At 35.7% G+C, this 13,301-nt stretch overlaps 1 protein-coding gene across 2 annotated transcripts in view; it reads left to right on the forward strand.

Annotated features, from left to right (window-relative positions):
- LOC139974319 (C2 domain-containing protein 5-like) overlaps positions 1–12,995 on the forward strand; it is a 47,581-nt gene extending 34,586 nt beyond the window's left edge. For both annotated transcript variants that reach the window (XM_071981346.1, XM_071981347.1), the window contains 7 exons: positions 1,353–1,442; positions 2,450–2,507; positions 4,973–5,029; positions 6,512–6,552; positions 6,992–7,117; positions 7,656–7,802; positions 9,579–12,995. In XM_071981346.1, coding sequence (XP_071837447.1) covers positions 1,353–1,442; positions 2,450–2,507; positions 4,973–5,029; positions 6,512–6,552; positions 6,992–7,117; positions 7,656–7,802; positions 9,579–9,653 — 594 coding nt within the window. In that variant the 3' untranslated portion in view covers positions 9,654–12,995. The remainder of the gene's footprint in view (positions 1–1,352; positions 1,443–2,449; positions 2,508–4,972; positions 5,030–6,511; positions 6,553–6,991; positions 7,118–7,655; positions 7,803–9,578) is intronic.
- Positions 12,996–13,301: the final 306 nt, after the last annotated feature.

A 13,301-nucleotide genomic window follows, 5' to 3' on the forward strand; every position in this document is an offset into this window, starting at 1 on the left:
TAAAGGCTTTATAAAGTAGAACCCTTATATAAATTATATAAAACTTGATATGGTTTTATCAGGATTCCCTTAATATTGTCCACATTAAACATATAGGTATGAAATTGCTTTAGATGGCCTATATGCAAATATCATGCAAAACTTCATTTAAGTTTAGGTGAAGCTTATATGAAATTGCAGATGCAACAGCAATATACAAAAAAAGATTTCACTTTATATGTAGCCTACCATATCAAGTTGTACAGTACATTGGTCTGGTTTACAGTACTGAACATTACAATAACCAGATATAACCAGATGTATTGGTTATGCAGTAACTCTAGAAATTAACATAAACTTACAATTTTAAGTTTTGTGGCTTCTTCTAAGACTTAACTGCAACTCATTCAAAAGCTAAACACCAAATACAAACCTTCATTACTTTGTTCTGGCAAGTAGGCCTAAAAGTATTTATCTGGATGGATAACCTGAAATACACTCAGTACTGACTTCAAATATTACAATATATGGTAAACTTATATGAGGTAGCTTATTTACCAAATTTCAGACACAACTGTTAAGAGATGACTTATTGAAATTTTAATATGAAACATACAATACAGCTGTTTCTTTTGAACAGACTGATTGTCAACTCTGTTTGTAATTCTTCCTATAATCACAGGCATGGCAAACTACAGACACAAAATATTAAGTTAGGCTACAGTAGCTAGTCCTTTCCCTTCAGTGGTGTTGTTGTTAGTCAATATAGTGTACAGTTTCATGGCAACTGTTACAGTTTAAGGGTATGTACTGTAAGCTTTGCTATGATCGGTCAATAATAGCTAATGAAAACGATTTAGAGAAACTGCATGGAAGTGCCAATTTTGACAGAAAAACTAGCAAAATAGTTAGGCAATTGTCGATAGTGGTCATTTCTAGCCATAATATGACATTTTTAATTTTTCTAGCAGTTTATATTAAACTTTATTTGTATATCTGAATGATATTTCATCAAGTTATATCTGGCTTTATATGGCCAAGTCAAACTTGATATGTATGTCAAGTCTTTTCATCTGGCATTTATATTTGGCTTTATCTGGCCATATGAAGTCTTTATTCTGCCAGATATTAAGCCATATATGAAGTTTGGGTCAGGGAGTGAACTGTGATACTAAATATTTTGATGCTTGCCACAGGAATCTCATTGCTGCTTGATTAAGTTTACTTATGATAAGAGCATAACACAGAAAAAACGTATTGCTTGCCCAGCACACTGTGTGTCTTACTTTTAGTAACTTCAGCAGGATCATGTTTTGTTTATTGCAGATAAAGAAGAAACATCTATGCCCTTGTTCCTTGTTTGTTTTCCACAGAGTCTTTGCTTTAAACTGAGAACAAACACTCCCTGTTGTCTCTGTAAACTTTCATGGGATCTATTCCTCACTGAAGACAATATTGCATATGTGAGTAAAGATATAGGGAACAAAAACATTGAATATTCTTCATTTATCCATAAATTTCAGCATTTCTTGTATGTCCATTCTCTCAAGTTTTAAATTTTTGCTTACATTCCTATGAAAGAAAGTAATTTCAAACTTGTTTACATCATTGGAAAAGAAAGATAGCCATGGTAATACTATGCCAAGAGAGTGCCCATTAGCAATAATCTACAGCCCAAAACCAGGGCCATGCCACAGATTTCCCATTAATATACCTATAAATCAAGGGTATAATCTAGTGTTTACACAGGTCCAAAAATCAGGAACCGGGTACCCGCGAGCCGTTACCCGTCGGGTATCTGGGTACCCGGAAAAAAGTATTTACCCTCGTGTATCACGATTTTCAAGAAATTACATATTGGATGCTATAATAAATGAATTATATTCTCTACTGACAATGGTTTCATGTACACATACGTAGGTGTTCAATAAGGTATAAGACCTTCCTCAATAATTTCTATTTGCTTTTGTTTCTTTCATTAACTTTTTAATAACTTCATATTATTAGCATCACTACTAACATCGCACTCCCGTCGCTGCTTATGCTTGCTCTCCACCTCTGTTGGACCAGACCATATAACTATCCAATTTAGCTCTTAAACAGTTGTTACTACTACTATCTATTATGCAGGCCAAGGGTTTGCATTAGCCACAAGATTGCGGGATTAGTCTTTTCTTTAGCTTCATTAGTTTTCATTAGTTTTCATTTGCTTCATTAGTGTTTACTTTATAGGGCTAAATGTCTCACATTATCAATGTTATAACGAAACACCACAAGTGGTCTGTTGACCAATCAAACTCTTGTTTTCCTAGACACTTGCCCACAGTCAATAGAACCAAATGTTTTGCTTTGCTTTCAAAGTTCATCCAGTATGCTCAAGTTTCATCTAACTTGGAAGTGACTGCCCAAATTCTGGTAGACCCACATCAATAATGTGGACATAATTTATTGTATAATTTGTACTTTTTAGGTGTGGCTAACAGCTGCAGCATTGCATGTGAAGGAAAATGAGAAGTCACCCCTAACAGGTAATTCCAAGAAATGGCTTTAAAGTCAGTAAGTGAATATTGTAGCCATGACTTTTGCAAGAACAGCATAAAATGGAATGGAAAGAATGTTGTGTGGGAAAGGTAGCCTACAGGACTGATTCACTCACTACATCAATTGTGAGAACTCTGCTGTTATTTTACTGGATATCATTTAAACACCCAAAGTTCATTTATCCTTGTTAGCCCATTTTATTGTGCAAATTGTATGGCAAGCAATCACAAAGCCAACTGGCATATTAGTTGATTCCTTGCTGGACGCAAAAGGAATCTATGCGATGGTGATGATGTGGGGTGGTGGTGTGTGTGTGTGACAACTGCTTGTCAACACGGTAAATCAAATAAGTTCTTAGTGCATCAATTCTATACTTGGTATGTGCATCTGTCTTACTGAGTATAAGCTTTTCTTTTCTGTGAAGTTCAAGGTCATTTGCAGTCCAAAGAGGTAAAAGTTTGTACAACCACAATAATTCAAAAAGTATGTGTTTGTTGAACTTCATCATACCTTATTGAACCTTATTGAAATTGGTGGAGGTCAGAGGTCATTTGTGGTCAACATAAGTCAAAGTATGAACACATTGTGAATATGATAACTCAAAAAGTGCATCTTTGTTGAACATATCAATTGGTATGAAGATCAAGAGAGTACAAGAACCCCATCAAGATTGAGTGCAGTATGTTTGGGAATGGGCTCAAATACTGAAGATTGAGTGCAGTAAGTTTGTGAATGGGCTCAAATACAAATGGTCTTCAACAGTACATACAGTACATACAGAATTGGTATGAAGATCCAGAGAGTACAAGAACCCAATCAAGATTGAGTGCAGTATGTTTGTGAATGGGCTCAAATACAAATGGTCTTCAACAGTACATACAGTACATACAAAATTGGTATGAAGATCCAGAGAGTACAAGAACCCAATCAAGATTGAGTGCAGTACTGTATGTTTGTGAATGGGCTCAAATACAAATGGTCTTCAACAGTACATACAGAATTGGTATGAAGATCCAGAGAGTACAAGAACCCCATCAAGATTGAGTGCAGTATGTTTGTGAATGGGCTCAAATACAAATGGTCTTCAACAGTACATACAGAATTGGTATGAAGATCCAGAGTACAAGAACCCAATCAAGATTGAGTGCAGTACTGTATGTTTGTGAATGGGCTCAAATACAAATGGTCTTCAACAGTACATACAGAATTGGTATGAAGATCCAGAGAGTACAAGAACCCCATCAAGATTGAGTGCAGTATGTTTGTGAATGGGCTCAAATACAAATGGTCTTCAACAGTACATACAGTACATACAGAATTGGTATGAAGATCCAGAGAGTACAAGAACCCCATCAAGATTGAGTGCAGTATGTTTGTGAATGGGCTCAAATACAAATGGTCTTCAACAGTACATACAGAATTGGTATGAAGATCCAGAGAGTACAAGAACCCCATCAAGATTGAGTGCAGTATGTTTGTGAATGGGCTCAAATACAAATGGTCTTCAACAGTACATACAGTACATACAGAATTGGTATGAAGATCCAGAGAGTACAAGAACCCCATCAAGATTGAGTGCAGTATGTTTGTGAATGGGCTCAAATACAAATAGTCTTCAACAGTACATACAGAATTGGTATGAAGATCCAGAGAGTACAAGAACCCCATCAAGATTGAGTGCAGTATGTTTGTGAATGGGCTCAAATACAAATAGTCTTCAACAGTACATACAGATATCCAGGAAATGAAATCTGCTTGTAATTCTTTTGTTGGTGGATTTATACACACTCTGGCCCTTATCCATTTTGCACTCTTAGCTTCAAGGGGTCAACAGGCTATCTCAAATGGTCTCAAAATTGACTTTATTCTCTGTGATTTATATCAGCTGATTCTGCGTTGGCAATGATAACAATAATTAAAGGGATGGTCGGTGGATGAGCACCTCTGTTCTTTTCTGGTTCTCACTAAATTCTTGGGCAAATTTAACTTACTTGCTTTACACTAGTCTTATTAAGTGGGAGTTTTAACAAATTATATAGCAAGCAATCACAAAGCCTTCAGCTTTTTGGGTTTGGTGGACATTTTAGAGATGTGTAAACACCACAAAGATGAAAACCAAGTTAACTCTAAGCTGACAGCAACAACAGAAGCAACAAGATCATTTAAAAGGAGACACACTCAACTATCATCTTTAGTTTATGTCATAGAGAAATTTGACAGTTCCCCAAACTAAGAAAAATCTTGCTCAGCTTGGGAGATATATTGGGTGTATGTATATCTTATGGATGTCCCATCTTGAATGCCAGAGGGCTAAATCTCGTGGAGGTCTAAGGTCATGTGAGGTCAATATATATCAAAATGCAAGTGTTATGAATATCTCAAGACAGCTTAAAGGATCCAGATTAATCAGATTTTCTACTTCTAAGGCAAACTTGTTTGTTTTGTTTTCCAGGATCACCTGAACCAGAAATGATGTTTCCTATAGAAGAAGTTACAGATTCCAAAAAAGGTTGGTTATAGTGCAAATGCCATGTACTGCCACAGATCTATTCTCCAAAATAATAGTTAATAGAAGATTCCGTGGGTTGCTTACTTTGCTGTAGCCATGGGCGCAGATGTAGGTGGGGACAGTGGGATGCGTCTCCACCAACTTTTTCAGTCGTGGGGACATGATATACCGTGTCCCCACCAATTTGTCTTGACCAAAAGCTGCATTTCAAATTCCCCTGTATTGATATTTTGCACAGTTTGATCCAGCATTGTGCCAATGACATGCTATAAATGACGAGAATTATTAAGATTGACACTATTAGGCGTGATTTTCCGCTGAAGTATTAACACATTCAATCATGTGAAACATAATCTAAACACGAGACTGCTAAATTGTGGTCAGCAAAACGAACTGAGTGCGAACAAAACAATTGTTAAAAACTCACACTGTGTGTTGCCAATTTGAGCTAGCTTCACGTCCAGTTCACATTTAATTATACCACAGTTGTTAAATATAGGACGGAAATCGCATTTGCGGCAGCCTATAATTTTTTTCTGGGAGAGGACCCCAGACCCATTGTATACAAAAGTCTACTTGAATTATTTGTCACCTGATTTTTTGCTGCAGACGCCCATTTTTTCCCCCAAACTAAATTTCTAAGCCATGAAATCTAAAACTTAAGGAGGTTTGGGAGCATCATTGGGTCTGGGAAGTGTTATTTCCATCGATCTGGGAGGTAAATTTGCCAAAAATATTATTGTACGCTACAGAACATGCAAACCCATGGTCGTGCTCCGCTTAAATAGTATCAGAGAACAGACACGCGTCCTCACCATTATCCAAGACTGATCTGCGCCCATTGATGTATCAGTTGCCTAAATGTTTGGCTATGGCTCTAAAGGATGGCAATAGGATAACTTTAATTTTGATATGCTACAGGAAATCAGCATGTTCCAATCCCACTTTCAATTTTCAAGATATGTCCCATTAAATAAAGGCTGGTCATTTAAAGTGGTTGGAGAACTTGGTCTAGGACAGATTATTAGGTACGTGTAACAGCAACACAAACTCAAGTTTTTCGGCCTAACATAAACATGTTTACAATGTATTTTAGGTTTTCATACCAGTGGTGTTTGACTTTATTCTTGAATACTGTAGTTAACGTGTCTTGTGAAAATGAACCCATGTGGAGTTTGTTGCTTTTTTCCCCTATTCTCTATAAATGAGTCCATTTGTGCCAGGCAAGGGTCTGGTATGATGCTGATTAACATGTCAGCAACAAACTAATTGGATGTGATAGCATCATACTGTCAGATCGAGTTACATTTATAGTTTATTTTACTGTGTACCTTGAGCATTGGTCATTATACTTGTTAATAGTAGTGAGTTTTACATTAACAAACTGAATTTGTGAGACACTGATTTTGATATTTTATTCATTGTCAAACCATTTTGAATTTTATCTCAATTCAATGGTTTGAATAATTATTTTCATATCAGCAAAACCGCCATCACCACTGGATAAAAGAATGTTCTACAAGGTAAGACGTTTTGTTTACAGTTAGATATTTTTTTTGTGTCTTCAGTTGTTCTTTTAATTTTCCTAGAGGCTAAGCTTCACTGTAGTTTTAGTTAGTCTCTGACTTGTTGCTTAAATCTGAAGTTCTCATAGTCACTGCCATGCAATTCTATAATGCAATTGAATGTCATCATTTCGCATCATTCTTTCATATAATTTGAGACGATAAAGATTAAAGCATTGCTAACCTAATTGCTAACCTCTAATGGTTTCTAGACTTTGTAGCCTAACATTTAATCAACCCTCAGGGTACAACCATACTCTCTACCATGTGCTACAAGGAGTATATCCCATACATATTTCAAAGTAGCTATTGTATATGTGACTCAATTCATCTTGTTTTCTGCAACTGTTTGTCTCAACCTGTGTGTAAGCTGTATTTATTTCCTTTCTGTTGTTAGAGAGAAAGCTTTTGGACTCCACCTGTGCAGATAACGCCACTGAGCTATATTCCAGGAGCAGTAGTAGAGAAATACCTTGGAAATATTAACATCTTTTTTGTTCGTGAATGCACATCAGTAAAAGAGGTTCATGTTTATATATTTTATTTTCACCTTTCTGTAGCATCACATGGATTGTAAGAAGCTTGTAGTTGGAAGATCCGAGTGCTAAGTGAGAGTAATTTTATTTGTTAGCACTGACTTGTAATTTCAAGATAGACAATAAACCTCATTTGCCACATGATACTGCCTGCCTAAAACTAAATGTACAGACACTTTTGTTTAGCAAATATACATTTGAGAGATAGCTCATTTTAGCTCTAGGGTTAGAAACTATATTGTGCACTTTATTGTAAACCACAGGAGGTACTGTAGTGATGCACAAGGCATCTATGTGTGAAGGATTGAAATTGAGTTGTTTTCTGGCATAGTTCATAATAGCCTGCTCAACAGTTTTTTGAAATGTAGAACTTAGAAGAAATTTGCTTTCCTTTTCATCTTTTTTGACCTAATACACAGGTGCAAAGTCTGTCCATCATATTTTCAGATTGCAAATATATGTTTTGAAGTCTAGAGGTTTCCTTTTCTCACAAACCTTATTCCATTCTCCATTTCTTTTTAACAGTCTGGAGGGGTTGGTGGATTCCTGCATAATTTTGTTACAGAAGTTAATGCTATTGCTAGGTCCCATGTATTATCACTGGGAGGGAATGCCCTGCTTGCCTACAACATGGTTGACTTTGTCTTAATGGATAATCCACACAAAAATCAGGTAAGACCTTCTTTGTTCCAACAATTCTCTTTTTACATAAATCCTCCTCAATTTCACTGTATTGAATGATAGCATTTGTGTTGTTTATGATGTGGTACAAGATATTATAAGTGATTAAGTTTCCAAATGAATTAATTGAGAAATTTAAAGGATATTCTAGTGATAATCAATTAAAACTTATACTGAAGAGAAAAATATTTCACACATCTTGCCCCTAACTCATGAATATGGTTGATTGAATGTAACCTATTTAGACTGGCTAAACATTTGACTACTCCAGGAAGTTGGATCACAGTACGTGGTCTGTGATGTCATCTGGGCAAATGCTCTTACTATATTTTACTGAGGCTATCATAATCTTCTTGTTGATTATAGCTTGAAACATGATACATTTGGATATGTTTGTTTAGTTGTCAAAATTCTCTATTCTTAGAATTTAATCAAAATATATCTTTACCTGCAGAAATTATCTTTTCTTCTGTGGATAAATATTATATTAACAAAAACAAAGACATTTTATAGCTGAATTGCCTCGATGACAACATCCATTCTACTGTTGCCAGATGCAAAGTATCACCAAATTTAGAAAATTCATATCTTCGGCATACAACATGCTCTGAGGATGTGGTTTTCGCCCATAGTTTCCAAAAACTTTCAGCAAGTTTGCTAAGCAACAAACTTCAGCCACCATTATATCCTTTTTAGGTCATAGAAGCCATTCTTGGCTTTTGTGTACTATGATGTTGAACACCAGTTCATATACAAGCATGATATGACCTGAAATCAACAGCAATTATCAAGGTATCAGGTTACATAGTAACTTAATAATAATAATAATAATAAATATTTAATAAGTACATTTCTTATTGGGGATATTTATTCCATATCGCATTGGGAAATTGCTGTACAAGTGCAGTTTATGTACACAGGAATCATATTATTTGATTAGAGACGAACGTCAGATCCTTGCTTTACAAAATTCTGATGTTTTGCCTGAAAAAGCAAAGAAATAAAACTTGTTCATGGTGCTGAACAATTAAAATAAGATTAGAAACTAAATAGTTATAACTGACCAACTTTAATGATAGCTAAAAAACCAAATTTGTCTTTACTGATCTTTAGCATTAACAAGAAAACCAAAACACTATGTGACACCTAACAGTGTTTCCTTTGAGAATTTGTATAGTAACACTGCCCAAAATATGTTCAAGGTCATTGTTCAGTTTTAAGTGATCAGCAGTGTTCATTTACTAATGACTTAACCCCTTCTTTAACTTTTAAGCAATAAAAGTTTTACAAATAACTTTTACCTCAACAAAAATTAACAGGAACCTTGAACTTACTATGATGAACTTTGACCTGTCATTTTCTAAAGCCTTCAGTTTCCTTGGGTGAATTCACATACTAAGTATGAAGTTCATCCAAGCTTTTCTATTGGAACTACCAGGTTTTGTAGACTGTGACCTCTAGTGGCCTCAAGTAACCACTGACTTCTCCAAAAAACAATTTGGTTCTTTACTCGATGAGGTGGATCCAAGTTCAACATTTGAAGATCAAGTGTTGGTCTTAGTTAACATGTTTACAAGCCAAAGTATATATTACACACTTACATAGATAGATGCCCTGTCATTGATTCCTTAAGCCTTCACTGAGGAGTCAGTAAGTGAAGTTTTCTGTTAAAATGTTGGTTCAGATAACATAGATGAATTGTACAATGTTTTCCACCTGATAATTGATTGCTTTGTATTAGTTACCATTTCAAATTTTCCATTTCAGTGCCAGGGACTAATCAATGTGTTTGGTGATGCTGTTTTTGTGGACTATAAAGGATTAACAGATATGAGCAGATGAAACAGGCCACCTGGGAAAGTTATTCATTTTGTGAATTATATATTTATGAGTTTGCAGAAATAAATTTGCAAGGCTGTCAACAGTTTGTATCCATGACAGCTCAAGAGTCAAATGAGTTTTATTCCCTAAATATGCACATTGTGATTCAATGAGAAATTCTCAGTAGGCTTGACCACACTAAAAGGAATAACGAAGGCAGGGATCAAAGACAATTTATATGATTCAATAACCTCTAAACGCTCTAATATTCAAGTTTTAAGTTAACCGCTTCAAGTTTGACTGAATATGCTCGCTTTGAAAAATTGGCTTCTAAGCGCTCACCACAGTGCCATTGATTACGTTATACACGTGAAAGTCTATATTGATGATGTCAGAGAGGAACAACTCTCGTAAGTCGTAACAAAGTCATTTTCCATGTGGTTGCCTCCCGGTAGAAAAAATTCAGCTGCTGTTGCTAGGGTTAGAAGTTTAGAAGGTATTGGATATTCTATCAGCTCATAGCAGTTTAAAATATTAAGGAGGCACCTGAAGGTCATAGTCATGAAAACGTCAAGAGTTTTCTTTTCTTAAAACTTTTGTTAAAAGAAGGCATAGGCTACACTAAACAAGCACACTGAAGCTAGGCCTAGGGTGAGCTAAAGTAACAGTAACAAATGTAGACTGATTGCAACGTTAAAAGAATAGTCCAGGTCAAAATTCCTTTTTGATATGTTAAAGAGGAACATAATCTAAGCTTTCCGATGAAATTTGCATTCAATACCGTTTTTGAGATATTGACAGTTTCCACCTTTCGTACCAAAAGTGAACTTGGAGCAAACAGGTGTGACGTCATTGTTGCACACTGATATATGTTTTGTTTTGCTTTAAAATTTACATTTAACTTTATACTCCACAATTGGATGCATCCATAATGTGAATGTACCATAAGTATTGGTATTATAAACTTCACATCCCCTTTAGACAAACTAGTAACCCTATCCAATCCAAGGTCAAATCAAAAGAATGAAAAAGAAAGAAAAACCAAAACATTATTTTTCAGTGTGCAACTTTGATATCACAACCTGTTTGCTTCAAGTTCACTTTCGGTGGAATATCAAATAACTTCAACTGTCAATATCTCACAAATGGTACATATGAATTGAATGTAAAATTTCACTAAAATGTTAAGAATTTGTTCCTCTGTAACATATCAAAAAGAAATTTTTACCTAGACTATTGTTGTGTTTTTGTATGGTAGGCTTGATTGAAGAGATATTTTAGGCAAAAACACGACTAAGGTCTGATTCGACTCCAATCTATTGATATTTGTCTGCATCTATTTACCAATATTCACTAAAAACTCCCAGAACGTGACTGGCGGGAAAACCAGCAAAGGTCCTTTACATAATCAATGGCGGCATACTGTGCATTGTGGTGAGGCCTTAGGAGCCACTCCCAGAACGTGACTGGCGGGAAAACCAGCAAAGGTCCTTTACATAATCAATGGCGGCATACTGTGCATTGTGGTGAGGCCTTAGGAGCCAATATTCAAAGCGAGTGTTTTCAGTCGTACTTAACCAGAATGCAAAAATTCATTGCGGTTTCGATGATGTAACATGAGCAGCTTTCTTTATGAATCTGACGTAATGTATAGTGAGGTTGTACATGTTTACAAGGGTTTAACGATTTGACCTCTGATGACCCCAAATTACCTTTTGACCTCCACCAAAAACAATAGGCTTCTTTAACTCAAGGTGGTACTTCTACACATTAAATAAGAGTTGGCCCAAGCTTCCATTATTGAGATATCATGATTACAAGGTTTTTACAACTTGACTCCTGGTGACCCCAAATGACCTCCACCAAAAACAATAGGCTTCTACACACCAAATATGAGGTCTTGTCCATGATTCCCTTGAGATATCGTGTGAACGAGGTTTTCACAATTTAACCCCTGGTGACCCCAAATGACCTTTGACCTCCACCAAATACAATAGGCTTTTTTTTATACAATGTGGTACTCCTACACTCCAAATATGAGGTCTGCCCATGATTCCCTTCTTGAGATATCCCACTTCAAAGAATTCAAAATCAGGCGGCAAAACTCAATCTGATGCGCAATTGCAGTGATAGTAGCACAGAAGCACTTTTAAGGAGTTACATTGGTTGCTCATCAAATGGCTTATTGTTTTAAAGTCCTCTGTCTTGCCTACAAATGTGTAAATCATCAAGCTCCTGAATACCTCCAAATTATGTTTGTTAGTTCCAACACCGGACATTATAGTCTAAGGTCACATGGTAGGCATAATTTCACGGTACCGTCAACACGCAGTGTTACCCTTGGTGACCATGCGTTCGCTGTGTAGGTGCCAAAGAGTAGGAAAAAATTACCTATTGCAATACAGAATTGTGAGGACTTCACCTGTTTTAAGCTTAAATTGAAAACTCAACTATTTTCTAAGGCGTTTTTGTAAGGTGCCATTGAATGTATGCATTGAATGTGCAATAATGAGCACCATATAAGTGTTATAATAATAATAATAATAATAATATCGTGTTAACAAGGTTTTCACAATTTGACCCCTGGTGACCCCAAATGAACTTTGACCTCCACCAAAAACAATACGCTTCTTGTACTCAATGTGGTACTTCTACACACCAAATATGAATTGGTCTGACCTTCCCTTCTTGAGATAGCGTTGTTTACAAGCTGGACATCACAAACGCACTCACACGTACGACTATCATGAATGCAAAGATTACGATTATCATCAAAAATCAAATATTACAGTTTTGAGGGTGCTGAAAAATATTGTCTTCGATCTCTGCTTTGGTTATTCCTTTTAACACTTTTGGATGTCTGAAGAGTGCAGCCAACATGGATGAGTTTTAAAGGCTAATTTTTCTTTATTAATCACCAGATCACTTGTGCAGTAATGTTTCTGTTAATCACCAGATTACTTGTGTTACTGCTGTTACATCACTTGTCATTATGTTACCCCATGACTTGCCTTTTTACCTAAAATGCTTTCAAGATGATTGCAGTGGAGCATATTAAATCTGCAAGACAGATTTTCCCTTTACTTAAATTAAGAGCTCATCTTCAGTCAAATAAAACTCTGACTGATAAGATATTGTTAAGTGTAAACTACTGTACATTAAGCAGACAACTTTGCATTGTTTGAAGCCAAAGACAGTTGTGCTCAGTCCTAAGCAATATCATTTAATAATAAGGTTTGTGCTGCACATAATGGTGCTTATTAGAGAATCAAAATTTCATCCCTCTTTGAATGTCTATTTAACAAACATGTAAAAAGTATCATGGTTATATATAAATAAATGAAGAAGACTAAAAGAAACAGAGTGACTGGTGATCATTGTCTAGTTTGTAACTTGTATATCTCCTCTTTTGATAGTTGACTACTAGAAGTTTATAACTTTCTGGGAAATGTGTTTCAAGACGGGTGATGAGGGCACCATCAGCTAGCTTATTAAGAACCATGTTAAATAACAATTGCTTCCAATGTGTGGAAACTTACGGTGCTGAGTTTTATAAGAAATTAAGACAAAAACCATGCTGTTTTGGGGGGAATTTCACATGTTTGACAAACTGTACACCATGTATTCATGACAAAATCAAACCTCATACACAAACTCCTTACACCTAAA

Source organism: Apostichopus japonicus, chromosome 9 (assembly GCF_037975245.1).
Source record: "Apostichopus japonicus isolate 1M-3 chromosome 9, ASM3797524v1, whole genome shotgun sequence".
In the NCBI taxonomy this organism is placed as follows: Eukaryota; Metazoa; Echinodermata; class Holothuroidea; order Aspidochirotida; family Stichopodidae; genus Apostichopus; species Apostichopus japonicus.